This window comes from Cynocephalus volans, chromosome 2 (genome assembly GCF_027409185.1).
Source record: "Cynocephalus volans isolate mCynVol1 chromosome 2, mCynVol1.pri, whole genome shotgun sequence".
Lineage (NCBI taxonomy): Eukaryota > Metazoa > Chordata > Mammalia > Dermoptera > Cynocephalidae > Cynocephalus > Cynocephalus volans.
The window spans coordinates 222,393,705-222,418,822 of NC_084461.1; the positions used below are offsets into that span (position 1 = coordinate 222,393,705).

The window sequence follows — 25,118 nt, forward strand, 5'->3', positions numbered from 1 at the left end:
TGGTAATTATAATTTACTCAAAGGGATGAAACCCTCTTATTAAAAGACAGATATTGTCATATTGGATTTTTAAAAATCTGGATAGATGGTGCTTGAGAATCACATACGAAATATGAGCAGGAAACCTTGGAATGTAAAAGAAACAATGATATACAGTCAAATATTAAACAAAATATAACCCTTGGTATGCCATCAGGATTCCAGTGTACCCAATTTTAATTTTTGAGTTTCTTTTTGAAGAATTTCTCACTATTTGCAAGGATTTATAGTTCATGTCTTTCATAATTTCTTATAAATTATAAAAAATTTTAACTTGAATGAACAAAAAAAATCTACTTTTTTTTTTTTTTTTACTTATTTTTTAATTGAATACTACTCATTCTATTTTGTAGTTCACATATGGATGAATTAGTCTCATTTATAAGTCTGTGAAACATTACAGGATTGTAATGATATATTTTTCCTAAGTTTGAAATGTTTTGCTATTCTATCACCTTAGCAGTTATTTCAGCATTACTCATCAATTTTGTCCAACTGTGATAAAGTAGACTAAAATAGTAAGATAATAGAGGAATGATGGAATTGCCTAGAAGGGTAATGCAATAATGACATAAATGGCTACTGTTATATCATCCATCAGTTTTCTCATTGAAATATTGCATCATTTGTGATGAAGATAGAGTAGAGGACTGGCATTTCTTTCTTTTTTGTAGTTTCTTTCTTTTTTTAGCTTTCATTAGGCACTGTTGAGATTCAGAATTTTTATTTTCTTCCCTTAACTGCAAAGAGTAGACAATTGGCAGGAGAAATATGTTTCACAATTATTAGACAAATCAGAAGATGAAGATAGAGAGACAGGTAGAAGCACTGTAGACTTAATGATTATGTTATAATTGATTGTGTAAGTGAACTCTCAGACTATGAGTTCTATCCTGGATGAATAAAGGTGTGCATCTGATCCTATTATAAGAACAACCTGAACGTGTACTTCCTTTGGGCATTATGAATCCGAGCTAGAATGCAAATATGCTCAGACAATGTTGTAGTTTTTTTTGGTGGCTGGCTGGTACGGGGATCCAAACCCATGACCTTGCTATTATAAAGCTGCACTCTAACCAGCTGAGCTAAACAGACTTTCCTTTGAACATGTGGAAATTGGTACCTTCTGTAATTAAATTTAGTAGTGGTATGTAGAATAGAAAAGAGGGGGATGGGATTGGAAGCATGTACATTAGTGAGGCTCTTGCTTCAGATAAGAACTAGATCCTGACCTAATTTTTCCAAATCTAAGTGATCCTTTAAATCTCTCCTCATCACCATTACCTGTTGATTTTCCTTATAATTTTACTTTCTATTTGTTGAGTTGTTGGGCTGATCCTTTTCCCTGTGAGGTTCCTCATCCCAGGATCAGTCATCCAAACATCTTTTGTTTATTTATTGTTTGTGTTTATTTCAAATTTTCTATTCGTTTTTTTGAAGATCACATTTTTGAAATGCCAAATTATGTGTTTTGTTGCCACATGTCCCAGTCATTTTTCAATACTGTCAGTTGTTTTTTCAAAACCTGTGAAGTGAAGAAGTATACCCTTGGGATTGCTTTCACACCGAAATACTGGGCTGTAATATGGCATGTGACTATATCTTTTCATGAGAAGTGTGTTAACATTTATAAGGTATGGCAAATTATTCTCATTTCTAGAATTCTGGAATATTGATGTCCTGATGGAGAAGAGCCAGGAAAACCAAGACCAGCATTTGTGGAATGTGGATTTTGTCAACAAAAAAACACTGACTAAGGAGAGAAATGGTGTATTAGGAAAAACATTTAATGTGGGTACAAACCCTGTTCTATCAAGAAAAATAACTGGTAACCGTGATTCATATGGAATGAGTTTGAATTACATTTCAGAATTAATTATTAGTAATAGAAACTCTTGTTTAAGGAAGCCCAATGTGTTCAGTGCACATGAGAAATTGCTCCTCTGTACGAGGCATGAGCATCCTCATTCCAGAGAGGAACCTTTTCAATATAATAGAAATTGGAAAGCCATTGGTCAAAATGAGGACATACATCAGCATCAGGATATTCAAACTCTAAAGCAATTTTTTGAATGTAATGAATGCGGGGAAGCTTTCCAGGAGGAGGCAGCCTTCATTACCCATAAGAAAGCATGCTCATGGGAGAAGGACTGTGAATATAATGAACATGTGAAAACCTTTTCTGATGATTCGAACCTTCTTGTCCATCAGAGAACTCACACAAGGGAGAATCACTGTGAATGTAATGACTGTGGGAGGAGGACTGTTGATGAGAAGCCAACTCTAAATAAGCACCACAAAGTTATCTGGGGGAAGGAATACTATGGGTGTAATGAGAGGGAGAATGGTTTTGGGAAGAAGTCACTCCTCATTCATACTCAGCAAACTTATAAAGGGGAGAAAAACTTTGACTGTAATGGAGATTGGGAAGTATTTTGCAAGAAGCCAAATTTCACTCAGCATCAGGAAACACATATAGGAAACAAAGCTTATAAAATTAATCAATATGCTAGTGCACTTTGCAATGAGCCAAAGCTCCCTGTATGTCAGAAAACAGATATAGGAGAAAAACTCTATGAATGTAGTGAATGTGGGAAAACCTTCAGCCATAAATCCTCTCTCATCCTACATCATAGGATACACAGAGGGGAAAAACCTTATGAATGTACTAAATGTGGGAAAGCCTTCAGATACAGGTCAGGCCTTGCAGTACATCAGAGAACACACACAGGGGAGAAACCCTATGAATGTAGTGAATGTGGAAAAAATTTCTGTGAGAAGTCAAATTTTCGTGTGCATCAGAGAACACACACAGGGGAGAAACCCTATGCATGTAATGAATGTCAGAAAACCTTCAGTGATAGGTCAGCTCTCACTGTACATCAGAGAATACATACTGGGGAGAAACCCTATGAGTGTAAGGAATGTAGGAAAACCTTCTCCCAGAAGCCAAACTTCATTAATCATCAGAGAACTCATACAGGAGAGAAACCCTATGAATGTAGTGAATGTGGAAAATCCTTCTCAGTGAAGTCAAAACTTAGAGAACATCAGAGAACTCACACAGGAGAGAAACCCTATGAGTGTAATGAGTGTGAGAAAACTTTCTACCACAAGTCATCCCTCACAGTACATCAGAGAACCCATACGGGGGAGAAACCCTATGAATGTACTGAATGTGGGAAAACCTTCTACCAGAAGTCATCTCTCACAACACATCAGAGAACACACACTAGAGAGAAACTTTATGCATATAATGAAAACTTTCACCAGAATTCTGACTCCCCTAAACATCAGAGACAACACACAGGAAAACCCTGTCAACATCCTGAAGACTCAGCAACTTTCACCCTCATTGTATAGCAGAAACAACCCAGGGTGAGGTTGGGGGACCCAATAAATATGAGAAGTCTTTTGCCCAAAAGTGACTTTTATTGAACATCAACTAATTGATATTTGAAAACCTTATTAATATTTTGAAGATGTTACAGTGTCAACAAAAGTTTAAACTACACCCTATATTGGTGAGTTTGTACTGAATAGAACTGTATCATTTTGGGACTTGTGAATTTAAAATTTTATCTTAAAATATAGTAGAATTTAAAAAGCATTAATGAATAATTACTGATATTAAAAATATGAAAAGGGTTTTTCTTTTTCAAGATACTTTTCTTTTTCAATATAAAAGATACTTGTACTTTATAAATCATCCTTAAGATACTTATAAGTGTGCTATATAAGAAAAATCTTGCATGTTAGGCTTCCCAATTGGAATTCAATATTATAGTAGGAAATATATGTTTGCTTAATAACTTTTATGATGTTTTTATTTTATAGTTTTTAATATGAATATGAAATGTATAAGGTATACCATACTTAATACCTTTATAATTCTTTATATTAATTGAAGTTTTTATTTAGATAATTGTGGATTGTAATATGGAGTTGTAAGAAGTAATACAGAGAGATCCCCAGTTTCCCCATTTGGTAACACCTTGGAAAACTATGGTACAGTGTCAGCCAGGATAATGACAGTTATGCAATCCACCAATCATGTTCAGATTTTCCCAATTTTATTTGTATACATTTATGTAGTATATGTGCATTTAATTCTATGTAATGTATCACACGTAGGTTCTTATATCCACCACCACAGTCAAGCCTCAGAACAGCTCCGTCACCACAAGAATTCTGTTTGTTGCCCTTTTGTAACAACACTGACCTCCCTGCTGCATCCCCTTCAGTCCTTTCTGACTTCTGGCAACAAGTAATGTGTTCTCCACTTCTAAAATTGTGTCATTTAAAATATGTTAATGTGAATGGAATTACACAGTATGTTATTGTTTAGAATTGGCTTTTTTTTTTTTTTTAACTCAGCATAATTCCCTGGAGTTTCACTCATCTGCATTTTTGCATATCAATAATTCCTTTGTTTTTGTTGTTGAGTATTATTCCATGGTATGGGCATACCACAGTTTGTTTATCCATTCACCCATCGAAGGACGTTTGAGCTGTTTCCATTTTTGAGTATTATAAATAAAGCTGCTATGAACATTTGTATGCAGATTTTTGTGTGAACATATTCTCATTTCTCTGGGATGGATACCTAAGAGGGCAGTTCCTGGGTTATATAGTTGTTGCATGTTTAGTTTTTTAAGAAACTGCCAAACTATTTTCCAGAGGGGCTGTACCATTTCACATTCCCACCAATAATGTATGAGTGACCCAGTTTGTCCACATTCTTACCAATATTTGGTTTTCCACTTTTTAATTTTAGCCATTCCGGTAGGTGTATAATGATATATCATTGTGCTTTTAATTTACATTTTCTTGATGGCTAATGTTAAACATCTTCCCATGTTCTTATTTGCCACCTGTATGTCCTCTTCAGTGAAATGTCTGTTCCTGCCTTTCATCCATTTTTATTTGATTTAATTATTTTGGTGGCTGGCCAATATCGGGATCTGAACCCTTGACCTTGGTGTTAGCAGTGCTGCACTCTAAGCATTGTCCATTTTAAAACTGGATTGTTTTTCACTGTTGAGTTTTTTTTTGTTGTTGTTGGCTGGCCAGTGTGGGGAGCCAAACCTATGACTTTGGTGTTATAACACTGCACTGTAACCAACTGAGCTAACTGGCCAGCCCTCAGTTTTCAGTTTTGAGAATTACATATTTTAGATACTAGTTTTTTGTCAGATATGTGGTTTGCAAATGCTTTTTCTCTGTCTATAGCTTGTCTTTTCATTCTCTTCTCATGGTCTTTTGCAGAGTGAAAGTTTTTAATTTTATGAAGTCCAATTTATTAATTTTTCTTTTTATGGATCATGCTTTTGGTGTTGTCTAAGAATTTTTTGCCTAGCCCTATTTTTTTCTAAAAGTTTTATAGTTTACTTTTTTGCATGTAATCCACAAACAGTTTGAATTAATTTATTTATAAGGTCTGAGGTTTAGGTCAAGGTTCATTTTTTGGCTTATGGATATCCACCTGTTCCAGTACTATTTGTGGAGAATGCTACCCTTCATCTATTGAGTTAATTTTGCACTTTGTAAAAAGTTAGTTAGCATATTTGTGTGGCCTTATGTCTGGATTCTTTATTCTCTTCCACTGATCTGTGTCTATCTCTACCACCACCATGTTGTCTGGTTACTGTAGCAATATATAGTAAGCTTTAATATCAGGTAGAGTGATTTCTCCCACTTTATTCTTTTTCAAGATTGTTTTAGCTATTTCAGATAGGGCCTGTGCTTTTTCATATAAAGTTTAGAATAAGCTGTTTGTGTGTACAAAAACCTTGCTGGGATTTTGATAGGAATTGTATTAAACGTATAGATCAACTTGGGGACAGTTGATATGTTAACTATATTGAGTCTTCTAATCCATGAACATGGTATATTACTCCATTGATTTTGATCTTTGATTTCTTTCAGCGGCACTTTATAATTTTCAGCATGCATGGATCTACATGTTTTGTTAAATGTACTCCTAGGTATTTAATTTTCTTTGGAGCAGTTATAAGTGGTACTGTGTTTTCAATGTTTGTCTCTGTATGTTTTTTGTTGGTTTCTAGAAATGTGATTGATTTTTGAATGTTTATCTTACACCCTGTGATCTTGAGGAATTCACTAGTTTTAGGAGTTTCTTTTGGTAGATTTCTTGGGATTTTTTAGGTACACTGTCATGACATCTGCAAATAGGGATAGTTTTATTTCTTCCTTTATACTCTGCATGCCCTTTTTTTCCTTACTCATTGCAGGACTAGAACATCTGACACTATGCTGAATGAGAATGGTTAGAGTAGACATATTTGCTTGTTTCCAATCTTAGGGGGAAAACATTCAGTCTTTCAACATTAAGTATGACATTATCTATAGATTTTTTAATTCTCTTTATCAAATTGAGGTAATTTTCTTCTGTGTTGGGTGTTCCCAAGCCCATCCCCAGGTTTGGTGATTTGCTTGGAAGACTTAGAGGACTCAACATAACTGTCACACTCATGGCTAAGATTTATTACAGTGAAAGGATTTCTACAAAGCAAAATCAGCAAAGTCAATAGGTACATGGGTAGAGTCCAGAGGAAAACAGGGACAAGCTTCCAAGAATACTCTCCTGATGGAATCACAAAGAATGCACTTAATTCTTTCAGCGTCAAATTGTGACAATATATGTGAAGAGGTGTCTATCAGGAAAACTCATTAGAGACTCACTGTCCAAAGTGCTCTGCCAAGCATGTACCAAAATTCCAGATTCCCAAAAGGAAGGAGATTTCAGACTGAATTATTTGTTTGCACAAACAGTTTAGGCACAGTGAGCCATTCTTATCAGGGAATTGTGTTAACAATCTCGAAATCCAAGTTCCCACGGACCAACAAGAGTCCAACCTTATAAGTGGGTCATTCTAAGGGTGCCCGTCTCAGATTTGCTATGTTAATTTTTTTCTGCATGCTTTTTATTCCTAACTTACTGGGAGTTTGTCCTGGTGTTGGATTTTGTCAAATGCTTCTTCTGCATTTGATATGATCATTTGATTTTTCTCCATTATTCTGTTTATATGGTCTATTACATTATGGCTGTTCTAATGCTTAACTAACCTTGCTACTTGGTATAAATCCCTCTTGATCATGGTGTACAATTCTTTTTATACACTGGTGATTTGGGTTGTTGAATATCTGTTACATATTTTTGTGTGTGAATTCATGTCAGTGATTGATCTATAGTTTTCCTTTCTTGTGCTGTCTTTGGTTTTGGTATTAGGCTAATACTAGCCACAGAATGAGTTGGGAAGTTTCCCTCCTCTTCCGTTTTCTGGAAGAGAATGTCTAATTGGTGTTAATTGGTCTTTAAATGGTTGATATATTGTCCAGTGAATCTGAATCTGGAGATTTTTTTGTGAAGCTTGATAACTGAATTCAACTTTTTTAATGGTTGTAGGACTAATTATTCTTGGTTGAGTTTTGGTAATTTGTGGTTTTTGAGGAATTGGTCTATTTTTTTTTCAAGTTGTTAAATTTATGAGAATAAAGTTTTTTGTAGTATTCCCTTATTGTCTTTTTAATGGCTGCAGAATCTGTAGTGACATTCCTAATATTGGTGATTTGTGTCTTCTTTTTGTCAGTCTTGTTAGAATTTTATCAATTTTATTGATTTTTTAAAGTAACCAGCTTTTTGTTTATTTATTTTTTCTATTATTTTCATGTTTTTAATTTTATTGATTTCTAAGCTTTTTATTTTTATTATTTCCTTTTTTCTTGCATTGAGTTTATTTTGATCTTCTTTTTGTTGTTTTTTGAGGTAGGATCCTAGGTTATTGATTTGAGACCATTCCTTGTTTCTCAGGTAAGCATTTCTTGCTATAAATTTCTCTTTGCTTCCTGCATTTTTGATATATTGTATTTTTATTTTATTTGGTCTGTATATTTTAAAAATTTCCCTTGAGACTTCTACTTTGACCCATGAATTAGTTATAACTGTGTTGTTTAATTTCTTTGTGTTTAAAGAATTTCCTGTTCTGTTTTTGATTTTTAGTTTGATATCATAATCAGAGAACATACTGATTTCAGTATAAACATGTGATTTCAGTTCTTTTAAATTTGTTGAGGTTTGTTTTATATGTGGGTACGGTCTATCCTGGTGAATATTCCATGGGCACCTGAAAAAAATACTTGTGTTTTGCTGTTATTGGTTGGAATGTCAGTTAGATCCCATTGGCTGCTTGTGTTGCTGAGATTTTCTATATACTTGGTGATATTTTGTCTATCCTTTCATTTGTTGAGAGTAGGATGTTGAAATTCCCAATTATAATTGTGGGTTTGTTTTTTAGATTTATTATATTGTTCACATTTTGTCATATTTTTATGCTTTATATATTTTGAGACTCTCCTGGTTGGTGCATGTACATTAATGATTGTTATGTCTTCCTAGTGTATTGCTCCTTTTAGCATTATGTAATATCTCTCATTGTGTCCAGTAATTTTCTTTGTTCTGAAGTCTACTGTATTAGTCTGTTTCTGTTGCTTATAAGAGAAGTACTTGAAACTGGGTAATTTGTAAGGAAACAATATTTATTGCTTACAATTTTGGAGGCTGGGAAGTCCAAAGCCCAGAGAACATATCTGGTGAGGGTCTTGTTGGTGGGTGGTGACTTTTCACAGCAACACAGAATGTCACATGGCAGATGGCAGGAGCAGAGAAAGAGAGAGCTTCTCATGTGCTCTTCTTTTAAAGCCATCAGAACCATGCCATGGGCACCGTTAAACCGTCAAAGGATTAATCCATTCTCTAAGGCATGGTCCTCAGAATCTAATCGCCTCTTCAAGGTGCCCACCTTTCAATTACCATAATAGGATTTCCTACTCTCCCAATAGTCACAGTGGGGATCAAGCCTCAATGAGTCTTGGGGGAGGGGAACATTCAATCCACAGCAGATACTATACTGGATGTTGTACTTTTTGTAATTTTCCCACAGTTTTTGGATATTCTGTTGCTTTTTGCTCTTTACATTTTAGTTTTGGCAGTTTCTGTTGACATGCCTTCAAGCTCACTGATTCTTTCTTCAGCCATCTCTAGTCTATTGATGAACTCATCAAAAGCATTCTTTGTTTCTGTTAGTGTTTTTGATTTCTAACATTTCCTTTTTGATACTTTCTTAGAATTTCTGTTTCTCTGCTAATTGCCCATCTGCTCTTGCATGTTGTCCATTTTTTATTAGAGCCTTTAGCATATTAATCATAGTTTTTAAAAATTAAGTCTGATAATCCAACATCTCTGCCATATCTAAGTCTTATTTTGATGCTCACTCTGTCTCTTCAAACTGTCTTTTTTGTCTTTCAGTAGGCATTACAATTTTTTTGTTGAAAACTGACACGATGTGCTTGGTAAAAGGAGCTGAGGTAAATAGGCTGCAAATCAGACATAAGGAAAAAACACCTTAAAAACAGATAAAAAAGACACATTACAGAACAACAAAGGTAGTATCCACAGACTCCCTTCCCCACCCCCCAGCAATGAGAATACAATAGGAAGGCATATTTAAAATGCTGAAAGAAAAAAAAAATTGGGTCAACCTAGAATTCTGTATCTAGTAAAAATATCTTTTAAAAATGAAGGTGAAATACTTTTTCAGATGAAAAAAATTTGAGAGAATTAGTTGACAACAGATGTGCAGTATAAGACTTGTGAAAGGAAGTTTTTCAGAAAGATGAAAAATGATACCAGATGGAAACTTGGATCTTCACAAAGAGTTGTTGAATTCTGGAAATGTTGAATATGAAGGTAAACAATTAAAAACATTTTTTAAAAAAGTAGTTGACAGAAACTGGGAAGAAGGATGAATCAAGTCCAGGTGGTGGTGGAAAGGCTGGGGAAACACCTGAACATGTGGAATCCTAATTGCAGGCAGCCAAGGCCAAATCCATATCCCCCCAATGTCGGGTACCCTGGAGGTCCCAATCCTGCCCATCCCCCACCTGTCAATCTGGCCTTTCCTCCATGCCCCTTTCCCACTCCAGGAACTCCCAGGGAAATCCAGCTTTTACCCCAGGTGGGCCCCCTCATCCTGTGCCACAGCCAGGATGCCAACCCTCAGGTCCCTTCCCTCCTACATATCCACCACCTACCCCCAGCATGCCTCCTGTGAATCCCTTGGCTGTTGGCATGGTAGCACCAAGAATGATGACGGATAAGACGATGAGGAAGAAAATGAAGAAAGCCCATAAAAAGATGCACAAAGGCCACAAGCGTGGCAAGCATTCCTCCTCTTCCTCCTCCTCTTCCAGCAGTGTCTCTGACTGAATACAGAGCCTAGACTCTTCCCTCAAGTCTCAAGTCTCACCAGTTCTGCTCTTCTCATTAAGCTTCAGATGCCATGTTGCACTGGGGGAAATTAGCCCTTGTGCCCCCCCCCCCTCGCCCCCACCCGAGCCTTACCCTGCTGTTCAGTCTTGACTCCCTAGAGAAAATGGGAAGAATATTATCATGGGCTAGCAAAAGTCATCTTATTGCTGCTTGGATAGATCTTACAGCTGATGAGCTTAGCAGGGGAGTTGTTTTTTGAAGATGGTGAGATTTTTGAGCTAAATGCTGAAGACAAATCTGTAAAATGTGATTTTTTTTTTTACTTCCTTTTGTAATGTTTGTGGTTTGGGGGTTTTGTGGGAACTTAATTATGAAGAAAAACCTTTGCCTATTTTGTAATGGTGGCACACTTGGGTGATTTACTGGCAAATACATTTCCCAGCAGGCTTTTTTTTTTTTGGCACTATGCTCTAACCAACTGAGCTAACCAGCCACTGGCTAGCAGGACTTTTATTGATTGCAACCAAAAATGTATCACATACTTCATCTGTGAGTCTGGTCTGGATCTGAATTCTGAATCCATAATTACTAGTTTTGGGACTTGACACCTCCTATGCCCTTAAAGTATTGCTGTTCAAGGTTCTTTGGCCACGGTCTGTTTAGGTGGCACAAAAGACCCCAAGATCTGTGTGTTCCACCCATTCCCACTTCACGGTGGAAAAAGAATCAGGTGATAAAGAAACAGAGAAGAATATAAATGAAGGACTTATAAGGAAAGAATATGAGCTTGTAATCAAGATTTTGAATCCTAGAAAAATATATGCAAACTTAAAATAACTTAGCCATTTTCTAACAGTTAACTTGTAATAATATGAGGCAAATTACTTCGCACAAATTCACAGCCAGAATGTCACCAATGAAGTGGCATTGGAAATCTAGTTTTTGGAAAATAACAGTCCAAAATATTCTGTATGCCTCAGCACTTACAGTAGGGTTAAGCAGAGAACCCACAACCAATTAAGTAAATACTGATAAAGCTAAAATAGCAGCAAGGTATCATTCCAGAGCAAGAAAATAGTGACAGAAATTGTCAATTCAAGGTAAAGGAACCAATACCTGAAAATAAAGAGCTGTGACAATGCGGGGCTACCAAGTCTCTGTGTGTGCTTGGGGACAGGGGAGGCAATTTAGCATCGCCCAGCCTTTTAACTCTCAGTAGAATATTGAATTAGAGTGTGTGATAAACTCCAGCAATGAGCTAATTTTAGTGTATGAAAACAAAATTGTAGTTATCCTTAATAATACAGCTATGGGATTGTTAGTAAGCAGCCCTTAATTGTTTGAAAAAATGAAAGTCTAAAGAATTTTGCTTCATTTATACATCAGAATAGTACAAAGGCTTTACATTTTGGGATCAGTTCCCGGCCCATGTGTAGGACCCCCACTGCCCACTATTGGGTGGTGGACTGGCCAGACTTTAGGAATTCTCATTCTAAGATTCACTTTTCCTATTTGTGAAATGGAGATGATGGTAACGATATGTGTGTCATAGGGTTGTGAGACACTAATGAAACCATGCTTGCAAAATTCTTAGCACAGTGACTGGTAAATGGAAGATGGTCAATAAATAATGGTCGTTAGGACAATGATCATTATCATTTTGAACATGATAGGACTGTGCAGAGGCCCGAAACCATCTGAGACAAGGACTTGCTCCTACTCAAGGACAAGCTAGGCTCAGAGGGGCCTGAGGGGTGAGCCAAGTGGGCAGTCAGACCTGTTCCCTGGGCTCTGCTCCTGCTCTGCCCTCAGGACAGGCGCTGCTCAGGCCTGGGAGGGAAGGAAAAGGCACAGGCTGGGTGATAGCTGCTGGAAGAGGTGGGCTGCTCTGGGAGGAGAACCTTGATGGGGAAAAGAGAAGGCGGTCAGAGGAAGCTTGCTCGGCCTACACACACACACACACACACGCACGCATGCACACACACACACACATATCACCCCTACCAGGTTCTCCTTCCTCCTCTCTGAATTGGCTGTGGCCCAGGGAACAGGCTGTAGGCTCCTTTTTTCAGGAAGGGTCTACAGAACCTGACGACATTCGCTTTTGTGTGCAGCAGAAAGACCAACAAATTTCTCCCTTGTTGTTTTTGGGAGGGCTCTTTGGTTTCATTCCTCTCTTCTCTACCCTATTTGGCTAACTTTGCAGGGTATACAAAGGCTGAAAAAGACTCAGCTTTGTTAATTAAAGGAAAAAAAAAAAAAAAAGAGAGAGAGAGCAGAAAGCCCTACTTGATATTCAGGTTAAATAAAGTCTGTCTTGGTGATCGGTATTTCTTGTCTGTAGCAAGAAAAATGGCACAGGAGGAGCTAGAAAAATGGCAGAAAGTTTAATATAAAGTTCTTCATGTGAGAACTGTGTGAGGTAATGAATCCAGCTTCAGAACTAGGCTGGGAAGGCGGCAGGAGGTCTGGTGGGGGCTATGAAGCCTCCTCTTCTGCTCCCCTCGGAGTCTATGAAACGAGCCTAATTCAGACCTTCCCTGTGTCCTCTGCTGAGTTGAGTGCCTGTCTTAGGCTGCCATAACAAAATGCTGCAGACTAGGGGGGCTTAAACAACAGGATTTATTTTCTCAATGTTCTGGATGCTGGAAGTCTGAGATCAGGGTGCCAGCAGGGTTAGGTTCTAGAGAGGACTCTTCCTGTCTTGTGTCCTCACATGGCAGGGAGAGAGAGGGAGGGTGAGGGGAGAGGGGAAGAGAGAGACAGATCTCCCTCTTCCTTTTCTTATAATGCCACAGTCCTAACAGATGAGGGCCCCGCTCTTCTGACCTCTTTTAACCTTAATTACCGCCTAAAGACCCTATCTCCAGATACAATCACATTGTGTGTGGGGGGATTAGAGACTTTTGTGAATTTGGGGGAACACAATTCAGGCCACAGCAGTGACCCAGTAACTCTCCTGGCCCCACTGTGTTTTTCAGGGAGTATGCAGATCAAAGGGGAATCAGGGCATATCAACAAGGACCTTGGAGAGGAGGTGCAGGGTGCCAGCAAACAAGAAAAAAATGACACAGCAACACCTAACAGTGCTGAGCACATGAACATTATTTGAGTTAATGTAAAGATAATGAGGGCTCCTTAATGGCAGAAATGCCTTCGATAGCACTAAGACATACTAAAACGTCTTAGCAGTGTCTTTGATCTTCCAGAACCTAGTGCCAGGACTGGCACATAGTAGATATTCAATAAACTTCTTGTGAGTGTTGGCAGAATGAATATCACATATCAGCTATTTTCACGTGAGTTCTGTGGAGTAGAAACTTGATGAAATGCTCCACAAATAACAGATTGCAAAGTCAAATTATTTTGTAAAATATTTCATATTGAATAGTCTCTATGGAGATTCACAAAAGGCTCCAAGAAGTCCTTCAATAAAGAAACTTAAGTTTGCTTCCAGTGTTTCACACTTATAACCAGCAGTCTTTTTATTGAAGAATTTTTATTAACATACCACGGAAAATACATACATAAGTTGAATCACTACAGAACATTCTGACTCAAGTTCTCATTCTGCCCCTTATTAGCCATATAATCCTGAGGGAGTTTTCTAGGCAATCAGCACCTCAGTCTCCTCTTCTGTCATATGGGCACAATGATACTTTGTTGAACAATCAAATGAGAAAATATGTGGGAAGAGATTTAAACTGTAAAGCATTATACAAAGATACTAATTATCATTTATTTCTCTGACTCTAATCTTGTCCTAATCTTTCTTGCCTTTCTCCCACTCAGAAATGAATAGTTTTAAGAATACACAGGTGGATTATCTAAATTACTTCTGCCTGGACACAGGCCAAGGGCACTTTTTGTCCCAGTTTCCCCTTTCCCCCCACCATATGTTTACATGAAAATTCACCAGCTGGATTCAATAACAATAGGATATTTAGGAAAAACCTAAATATTTGAAATTAAACACATTTCTTAATAATTCCAGTCAAAGATGATATTATGAGTGAAATAAGAAAACCCAAAATAAGTAGAAGGAAGTAAGTAATAAAGACAAGAGCAGAAATAATAAGATAGAAAACAAATGGTAAAGAAAATTAGCAAAGCAAAAATCTAGTGAACCTGATAAAGGAGAAAAGAGAACATAAATCACCAATATCATCATTGATAAAGGGGTTATCACCATACATCCTATAGACATTAAAGAGCTAATAAGAGAATATTATGAACAACCTAATGCCAATGAATCTAAATTATATGAAATGGATAAATTTCTTTAAAAATATAATTTTCCAAAGTCTAAACAAGAGAAAACAGAAAATCTTAATATCCCAGTATCTATTAAAGAAATTGAATTTGCTATATCAAAAGCTTTCAAAAAAAGAAACTCCTAGGCCCAGATGGTTTCACTGATGAATTCTATTGCACCTTCAAGGACAAAGTAACACCAATCTTACACAAGCTTCTACAGAAAATAGAGAAGAGAAATATTAGTAAACTTATTTTATCAGTTCAGCATAACACTAATGACAAAACCTCATGAAGAAATCTCCTTGGGAAAAAAATATTACAGAACAATATTCTTCATTAATAGAGATGGAAAGATCCTTAACAAAAATTTAGCAAATCAAATCCAACAATGTAAAGATAAATAAAGATACTACATCAGAACCAAGTTTGGTTTGTTACAAGAATGTAAGATTGGTTTACATTTAAATCAGTCTGCAATTCACTATAGGAAAAGACTACAAGGAAATACATTTATTATAAAAACTCTAAGGAAACTAGAAATATGAGGGTACTTTTAAAAGTTCACTGAAAAAATAAATTGAAAGGTAATATGAATCTTTCCATGAACTTTTTGAAGTACACTTAGAGTAGGTAACATCCACAAACTGAAGAAGAACATCTGTGAAAAATCTACAGCTAAATCACACTTGATAGGAGAGTGCATTTTGGAATTAAGACAAATATGCACACTGTCACTTCAGTTGACCCTTGAACAACAGGGGTTTGAACTGGGCAGGTTCACTTATACACAAATTTTTTTCAATAAATACAGGCAGCCATCCATATCTATGGGTTCCACATCCATGGATTCAATCAGCCACGGATTGAAATATGCAGGTCATTGAGCAGGAAAGGTCTAACACCACCAAAGAACACTTATAAAACCTGGAAGAGATAGTCAACTCCTCAAATGCCCAGGCAGTAATGGAAAGACACAAAAATAGAGAAAGAACTGAGAAATATGACACCATGAAAGGAAATAAATGAAGTACCAGAAATAGACCCAGAAGACTGAACAGTGGATTTATGAAGTGTCTGACAGAGAATTCAGAATAATCCCCTTAAAGATGTTCAGGAAGTCACAAGAAAATACAGAAAGAAAATTAAGTAGTATTTGGAAAACAATCAAGGAGTAGAATGAGAAAATTGACAAAGAAATAGAATCAATGAAAAAAGATAGAAATTTAAAGAATAAAGAATATGTTATCTGAACTGAAAAATTTGGTAAAAAGCTCCAACAGCAGACTTCATAAAGAGAGGGAAGAATCAGTGAACTTGAAGCAAGAACATGAGAAATTATCCAATCAGAGGAGCAAAAAGAAAAAAGAATAATAATTTAAAAAATGAAACAATTGCAGCAATTATGGGACTCCTTCAAGTGAAATAAACTCTATTTAATTGGTGTACCCAAAGGAGATGAAAAAGGAAGAGACCTAGAGAGCATATTTAAGGAAATAATGTCTGAAAAATTTCCAAATATGGAGAAAGATGACAGCATCCAGGTACAGGAAGCTCAGAGGTCATCAATTAAATTCAGTTCAAAGAGGAACACCACAAAGCACATCAAAATCAAATTATCAAAAATGAAGGACAAAGAAAGAATACTGGAAGTAGCAAGATAAAAGAAACACATAACATTCAGCAGAGCTCCATTATATCTCTCAGTGGATTTCTCTGTAGAAACTCTATAGGCCAGGAGAGAGTGGGATGATATATTCAAAGTGCTGAAGAAAAAATACTGTCAACCAAGAATTCCATATCCACAAAAACCTAACCTTCTAATATGAAGGAGAAGTAAAGTCTTTCCCAGACAAACAAAAGCTAAGTGAATTTATCAATACTAGACCTACCTAACAAGAAATGCTAAAGAGAGTTCTTCAAGCTGAAAGAAGATGACACTAAAGTGAATGTACAAAACTCACTAGTAAAGTAAGTACACAGATAATTTCAGAATACTCAATGTTGTAAGGTTGGTGAATAAACCACTTGTATCATTACTATGAAGACTAAAGGACATAGCCAACAAGATAATAACAAACTCAATAACTGTATAAAAGAATGGCAATATTAAAAGGTATGACTTGAAACAACAAAATATCAAAGTGGGAGAAAAGGACACCAAAACATAGAGTTGGCTTTTTTCCCCTTCTTTTTCCTCAGTGATCAAAGTTAAGTTGTTATTAGTTTAAAACAATCTGTTATAATTGTAACATGCTTTTGGCAAGCCTCATGGTAACCATAGCACAAAAACCTATAATAGACATACTAAATATAACTAGCAAGAAATCAAAATATACTACTAGAGAAAAACCACTTAATAACAAAGGAAGACAGTAACTCTGGAAAAAAGGATCTACAAATCAACCAGAAAAAAAAAAGTAACAAAATGGCAGTAACAAACCCCTATATATCAATAATTACTCTAAATGTTAGTGGATTAAATTCCTCAGTTAAAAGACACATAGTGGCTGATAGGAGTATAAAACAAGAACCCCAAAATATGCACCTGCAAGAAACTCACTTCACCAATAAGGACACACATTGGCTGTAAGTGAAGGGAAGGAAAAAGATATTTCATGCAAATGGAAACCAAAAAAAGGGCAAAAGTAGCTAGACTTACATCAGGTAAAATAGATTTCAAGCCAAGAAAACTAACAAAAGATAAGGAAGGTCATTATGTAAGATAAAGGGATGAATGCAAGAAGAAGATATAACAATTCTAAATATATACACATCCAACACCGGAGAACCCGGATATATAAAGCACATGCTACTAGACCTAATGGGAGAATCAGACTCAACACAATAATACCTGGGGGCTTAATGCCCCACTTTCAGCAAAGGACATACCCAGACAAAAAATTAAAGAAGAAATTGTCAGAGTTACTCTCCACTCTAGACCAATAGACCTAACAGACATTTATAAAACATTTCATCCAACAGCTGCAGAATAAACATTTTTCTCAGCAACACACAGAATATTCTCTAGAATAGACCATATGTTAGATCTTAACAAACTTAAAAATACTGAAACCATACCAACTATCTTGTTTGAACACAATGGAATAAAACTAGAAGTCAATAACAGAAAAGACATTGGAAACTGTACAAAAGCATATAAATTAAACATCATGCTCTTAAATGATGAATGAGGCAAGGAATAAATTTATAAGGAAATTAAAAAATTTCTGGGGACAAATGAAAATGAAAACATAACATACCAAAACCTGTGGGATACAGCAAAAGCAGTTATAAAAGGAAAGTTTATGTCAATAAATATCTACATCAAAAAAGTAGAAAGGCTTTAAATAAACAACCTAATGTTACACCTCAAGGAACTAGAAAAACAAGAACAAACCAAACCCAGAATTAGTAGGAGAGAAACAAGAAAGGTAAGAGCAGAATTAAATGAATTAGTGATTTAAAAAACTATACAAAAAATCGATGGAACAGAGTTTTTCTAAAAGATAAAATTGATAAACCTTTAGATAGAGTGATGAAGAAAACAAGATGACATAAATAAATAAAATCAGAAATTAAAAAGGAGATATTACAACTAATATCACAGAAATACCAAGGATCGTAAAAGACAATTACAAACAACTGTATGCTAACAAAGTGAAAAACCTAGAAGAAATAGATTAATTCCTATACACATACAACTCACAAAGATTGAATCATGAAGAATTAGAAAACCTAAACAGGCCAGTAATGAGTAATGAGATTGAAGCAGCAATAAACAGTCTTCCAACAAAGAAAACCCCAGGACTGGATGGCTTCACTGTCAAATTCTACCAAATTTTTAAAGAACTAATACCAATTCTTCTCAAACTCTTCCAGAAAACTGAAGAGGACGGAATACTTCCAAACTCATTTTACAAAATCAGCATTACCCTCATACCAAAATTGGAAAGAGACAAAACAAAAAAACAAAACTACAGACCAATATTTAGACATAGATATCTAAGTCCTCAACAAAATACTAGGAAACAGAACGAAACAAGACATTAAAAGATGATTCACCATGATCAAGTAGGATTCATTCCAGGGATGCAAGGGTGGTTTAACATATGCAAATCCATAAATGTGATACATCACATCAAGAAAATGAAGAAAAAACATCATATGATTATATCAATAGATGCAGAAAAAGCATTTGATAAAATCCAATATGCCTCATAATAAAAACACTCAACAAATTAGGTATAGAAGGAATATACCTAAACACAATAAAAGCCATATATGCCAAAACCACAGCTAATATCATATTGAATGGACAAATATTGAAGGCCTTTCCTCTAAGATCTGGAACAAGACAAGGATGGCCACTTTCCCCACTCTTATTCAACATAGTGCTGGAAGTTCTAGTCAGTGCAATAGGCAAGAAAAGCAATAAAAGGCATCCAGATTGGAAAGGAGGAAGTCACACTATCCCTATTTGCAGATGACACGATCACATACATAGAAAACCCTAAAGACGCCACCAAAAAGTTACTAGAACTAAGAAATGAATTCAGGAAAAGTGTCAGGATACAGAAACAACACACAAATCAATAGCATTCCTATATGCCAATAACAAAATATCTGAAGAAGAAATCAAGAAAGTGATCCCATTCACAATAGCTACCAAAAAATGAGATACATAAAAGTAAATTTAACCAATGAGGTCAAGGTCCTCTACAACAAAAACTATAAAACACTAGTGAAAGAAGTTGAAGAAAACACAAATAAATGCAAAAATATCCTTTGTTCATTGGTTGAAAATGTCCATATTATCCAAATTGATCTACAGATTCAATGCAATCCTTATCAAAATGCCAATGATATTCCTCACAGAGAAAAAAACAATCATAAAATTTGTATGGAATCACAAAAGATATCCAAAGCAACCTTGAAAAAAAAAGAAGTGGGATGCATCACACTACCTGACAAGCAAAGAAGAGAGCAGTTGACTCTTCCTTACAGAGCATTGTCTTCTAACATTTGATTTTTGTGCTGAAGAACACATGAATTCACTGATGGGGAGGAGGGGGCCATCATTTAGCATATATTCAGCTGCAAGTAACAGAACCCCCAGTTCTAATTTGCTTAAAAAATATAGAAATTTGTTCGTTCCTTTAAATGGATAGTCTATAAGTAAAGTGAACTTCAGAGTCATTTTTACCAAGCAATTGGTGATGTCAAGGACACAGGTTCTTTCTGTTTGCTCTGTCTACAGTATTGTTGAGTTCTCTACGAGGTCACAGAAACAGGGATATAGTACTTCTTTGCGAACATATGGCAGAAGAGATAGACTTTGTGTGACTCTTTTTCAAGTAGAAGTAAGAAGCTTGCCATCAGTCTCCAGCAAATCGTTCCTCAAGAATAACTGAACAATAACATTAAATATGAATGGATTAAACAACCCAATGAAAAGTCAGGGATTGCCGTAGAGGGAAAACAAACGACATTGAACTCTATGCTGACTACAGAAGATACATTTTAGATTTAAAGATACAAAGAAATTGAAAGTAAAATTATGGAAAAAGATATATCACGTAAATGGCAACCACAGAATGCTTGAGTGGTTATACTGATATCAGACAAAACAGACTTTAATAAAATAAAATTACTAAAAATAAACAGAACATTTTATAATGATAAAGGGGTTCATCCATCTGGAAGATATAACAATTAAAAACATACATGCATCAAATAACAGCCCAAAAATACATGAAGCAACAACTGATAGAAATTTAAAAAGAAATAGAAAACTCAAAAATAATAGTTGAAGATTTCAATAATCCACTTTCAGTAATGTATTGTTATGGATTTCATGTTGTGTCCCTTCAAAATTCATACGTTGAAATCCTAACCTGCAGTGGGATGTTATTAGAAGGTAGGGCCTTTGGAAGGTAATAAGGTCATAAGGGTGGAGCCCCTGTGACAGGATTAGTGCCCTTATAAGAAGAGACACAAGAGCACTTGCTTTCTATCTCTCTGCCATGTGAGGACACAGCAAGAAGACAGCCACCTGCAAACTAGGGAGAGGGCCTTCACCAGAACCTAGCCATGCTGGCATCCTGTTTTCTGACTTCCTAGCCTCCAGAACTGTCAGAAATAAATTTCTGTTGTTTAAGCAACCAAGTCTATGATAATTTCTTATAGCAGCTTGAAATGATGAAGATATGTATAGAAAAACTGGGCAGAAGAACAGCAAGGAAATAGAAAAGACCTCAACAATAATATAATCAACTAGACCTAATAGACATCAATAGAGAACACTCTATTTAATAACAGCAGAATAAACATCCTTCTCAAGTACAAGTGGATCACTTTTCAGGGTAGACCATATATTAAGCCATAAAGTAAACCTCAATAAATATATTAAGCCATAAAGTAAACCTCAATAAATTTGAAAAAATTGAAATAATACAAAGTATCTTTTTCCATAACAGAAAGATTTGGGAAACTCACAACTATGTGGAAATTAAATAACACAATCCTAAATAGCCAATAAGTGAATGAAAAAATCAAAAGTGAAAATAGAATATACTTTGAGATGACTGAAATAAAGACCCTAACAACATATCAAAGCTTATGAGATGAGGGTTTGGATCCCCATACTGGCCAGCCACGGACAAAAAAGGAAACAAACAACTTATGGGATGAAGCTAACACAGTACATAGAAGGAAATTTATAGCTGCAAATGCCTATATTAAAAAAAAGCCTCAAATCAGTAACCTAACCTTTCAACTTAGGATACCAGAAAGAGAAGAACAAACTAAACCTAAGTCCAGCAGAAGGAAGGAAATAATAATGATCAATGTGGAGATTAATGAAATAAAGAATACAAAGACAATAGAGAAAATTCCTAAAACCAAAAGCTGAACCTTTGAAAAAAAATCAACAGAATTTATAAAACTTAGGCTAGATTGGCCAATAAAAAACCCCTAAATTTCTAGAACCAGAAATGAAAGAGGAGATAGTACTACCAATTTTACATAAATAAAAAGGACTACAAAGGAATAGTACAAACAATTGTATGTCAATAAATTGTATAACTTAGGGAAATGGACAAATTCCCAGAAAGAAACAAACTATTGAAACTAACTCAATAAGAAGTAGATGATCTGAAATAGTCCTATAATAAATGAAGAGACTGAATTAGTAATAAAAAAAAACTATGCACAATAAAAGCCCAGGCCCAGATGGCTTCAATGCTGATTCAACCAAATATTTAAGGAATAATTAATACCAGTTATTTACAAACTCTTCCAAAAAATAGAATAGGTGGCTGGAACACTTCCCAGCTCATTCTACAAGGCCAGCAATACCCTGATATCAAAACCAGACAAAGATATCACAAGAAACAACAACAACTTCCACTGATATCTCTCATGAATCCTCAAGAAAATATTAGCAATCTCAATTCAGCAACATATAAAAAGAATTATACACCTTGATCAAGTGGGATTTATCATAGGAGTGCAAGGTTGGTTTAACATCCAAATACCAATTAATGTATTGTATTTGTTTTGGACTGAATGTTTGCATCCCTGCCCATATGTTGAAACCCTTCTCCCAATGTGATAGTATTAGGAGGTGGGGCCTTCGGGAGGTAATTAGAATTAGATGAGATCATGAATGCTTCCCTCATAAATGGGATTAGTGCCATTATAAGAATCCTGAGATCTTGCTTCTCTCTGCTCTCCATCATGTAAGGATACAATGAGAAGTCAGTACTCTGCAACCTGGAAGCAGGCCCTCACCAGAACCTGATCATGAACCCCGATCTCAGATTGCCAGTCTCCAGACTGTGAGAAATGAATATGTTTTTGTTTATAAGCCACCCAGTCTATGGTAATTTGTTATAGCAGCCCAAACTTATGAAGACAATTTTATACCACATAAACAGAATAAAAACCAAAAACCATATGATCATCTCAATAGGTGCAGAAAATCATTGGACAAAATCCAACACCCTTTCATGATAAAACTATTTAACAAACTAGGACTAGAAGGGAACTTCCTCAACTTGATAAAGGGCATCCATAAAAAACCCACAGGTAACATCATATTTAATGGTGAAAGACAATGCTTTCCCCTAAAATCAGGAACAAGACAAAGATGTTTGCTTTTGTCACTTTTGTTCAACATTTTACTGGAGGTTCTAGCCCACACAAGTAGGTAAAAAAAATACATTCAGATTGGGAAGGAAAAAATAAAATTAGATTTTCAGATGATATGATCTTGTATATAAAAAGCCCCAAGAATTAACTAAAAACCTGCTGGAACTAAAAACTGAGTTCAGTAAAGTTGCAGGATACAAGAACAATATAGAAAAATTGACTGTATTCTATACACTTTCAATGGATAATTCAAAGATTAAATTAAGAAATAATTTCCTTTACAATAGCATCAAAAAGAATAAAATACTTACGAATAAATTTAACAAAAGAAGTGCAAAACTTATATTCGGAAAAACTACAAGGCACTGTTGAAAGAGATGAAAGATCTAAACAAATGAAAAAACATCCAATGTTCATGGATCAAAAAATTTAATTTTGTGAAGATGGTGATACTCCCCAAATTTATCTACAGATTTAACACAATTCCTATTAGAATCCGAGCTGACTTCTTTGTCAAAATTGATGAATAAATTCTAAAATTCATAAGGAACTTTACTCCAGCTCAGCCACCCCAAATATAAGCATGAGTGAGCAGGAGGAGGGCACCAACATTACCAACATACCCACTGCAAAGATCTCCAGCTCACTGGAGGCCATCAGCACAGGCCAAAGGCAGCAATCTGGAGTTTCACTGAAGTAGTTGATGTGGTTTGTTCCACAGGACACATGCCACGTGTGTGAAGGGGAGCAAGAAGCCTTTGTCCTAGCTTCCCCCGCAACCCCAGCACACAGGCCAGTTCATCAGAATGGGGCTGCAGAGGGGGAAGCAGGTGGCCCAGGAGCAATCTACAGCCAGGATGGCAGGAAGGTCCAGAGCCAGCCAAGTGCTGATTTGTGCAGCACGGTCCAGGAAGCCATGCCCAAGAGTCCATGCCCAGGAGGTCACGCCAGATCTGGGTCTGGATGCTGCAGGTATAGAAAATCTCAAGGAGTGAAATGTTCCCCAGGAAGAGAAGTTCATGGGTGTCTGTAGGTTGGGTCCAGCCACGTCAAGGCAATAGTGAGCCCAGTGGCCAAAAGTACGGCCAGATACAGTAGCAATGTGGCCCCAAAGAGAGTAGACTCCAGCTGAGGCTGCCAGACACCCCAGAGGGCACAAAGTGTGTTGCCACAGTGCCATTCCTGAGCCCAAGTCAAAGGGACAGTGGCTGTGGAAAAGCTGCAGACCGAGTTGATGGAAGACAATGACAGGTGGGGTGATGTCCCTGAAGAATGCCTTATTCCTCACACATATAGGGCCTTGGGCATTACAAATCCTGTTCTATGTTTGTAATTTTATTTAATTCTCACAAATAGTTTGACATAGATAAGGAAAATGAAATTTAGAATGAATGAGTGATAAACTCAGCTAAACAGTACTAATAAGTTACTAATACAAGATTAAAACCAAGGTTTTCTATTTCCACCAAAGCACCACATTTTCCCCAGGGCTGGGCACATGTAAAGATGCTTATTTGGAAGGTTTCCGTTGGTTTGGAGGATTCTTCACCTCTCCTTTTACCTTCCTCCAACATAGGATCAAAATTAAGGCAAAGAAAATCCCAGCACTGGCAAATCAATTTGCTATCCCCCACCCCACCCCTGTACTCTCTGCATCTCCTCCTCTTGGGCCAAGATCCAGGAAAGGAAATGTTTCGTGAAAAAGTCAGAAGGAAAGCATTGGGCCAAGGTTACCACATCTTGAATATACCTTCCTTGTAAGTAATGTCCTTCTTGTAAGTAGTAACTTCATTAATACTTTACTTTTATTTTATTCTTGATTCCATGAGTGCAAAACGGGGCCTCCTTTTCCCCTGCAAACATCCCCATTGTGCCGCACCTGTCATGCTGTGTGGACCTAGTGGACATGGTGTGTGAACACATGCGATGCCAAGGGTCCTTGTCAATAACGGCCATTGTCTCCACATTTTTTTTAGAGGTAAGGTGTGTGAAATCTGAGACTCCTCTAATGGGACCCTTAGCTGAGCACAGTTGCTGATTGCTCAGTCCCACAATTACTGGAGATGGGAAAACAACATTTATTCAAGCAAAAGGCACGTAGAGAATAAGATGTGGTAGTGGGCAGTGAGAGAGATCAGTGGTGAATATCCAAATAAATTTATTCTCCTAGGTAGCTCCCAACTCTTTCTTCTCCCATCTCCCAATACACCACACCACCACCACCACCGCCACCACAAAGTATTAGCAAATAATTGTAACCAGTTTATCTTCATTTTCCAACACGTCATTCAATTTCTCCTGACTCTTCTGAGCAGATGGTACAGTAGCTGAGAAATGAAATTAAGTAAAACCAAAAAGGAGGATAGGTGTATTTATTTTT

General features: G+C 36.3%; 1 protein-coding gene across 5 annotated transcripts in view; it reads left to right on the top strand.

The window, feature by feature from the left end:
* ZNF487 (zinc finger protein 487) overlaps positions 1 to 25,118 on the top strand; it is a 76,430-nt gene that overhangs the window by 44,264 nt on the left and 7,048 nt on the right. For 2 of the 5 annotated variants that reach the window (XM_063085663.1, XM_063085662.1), the window contains one exon: positions 1,700 to 3,637. The exons of 1 other annotated variant lie outside the window; for it this stretch is intronic. In XM_063085663.1, the coding sequence (XP_062941733.1) occupies positions 1,700 to 3,402 (1,703 nt within the window). In that variant the 3' untranslated portion in view covers positions 3,403 to 3,637. Of the gene's footprint in view, positions 1 to 1,699; positions 3,639 to 25,118 lie in introns of those variants that run through there. 2 more of the 5 variants (XR_010022605.1, XM_063085661.1) reach the window with 2 other exon arrangements.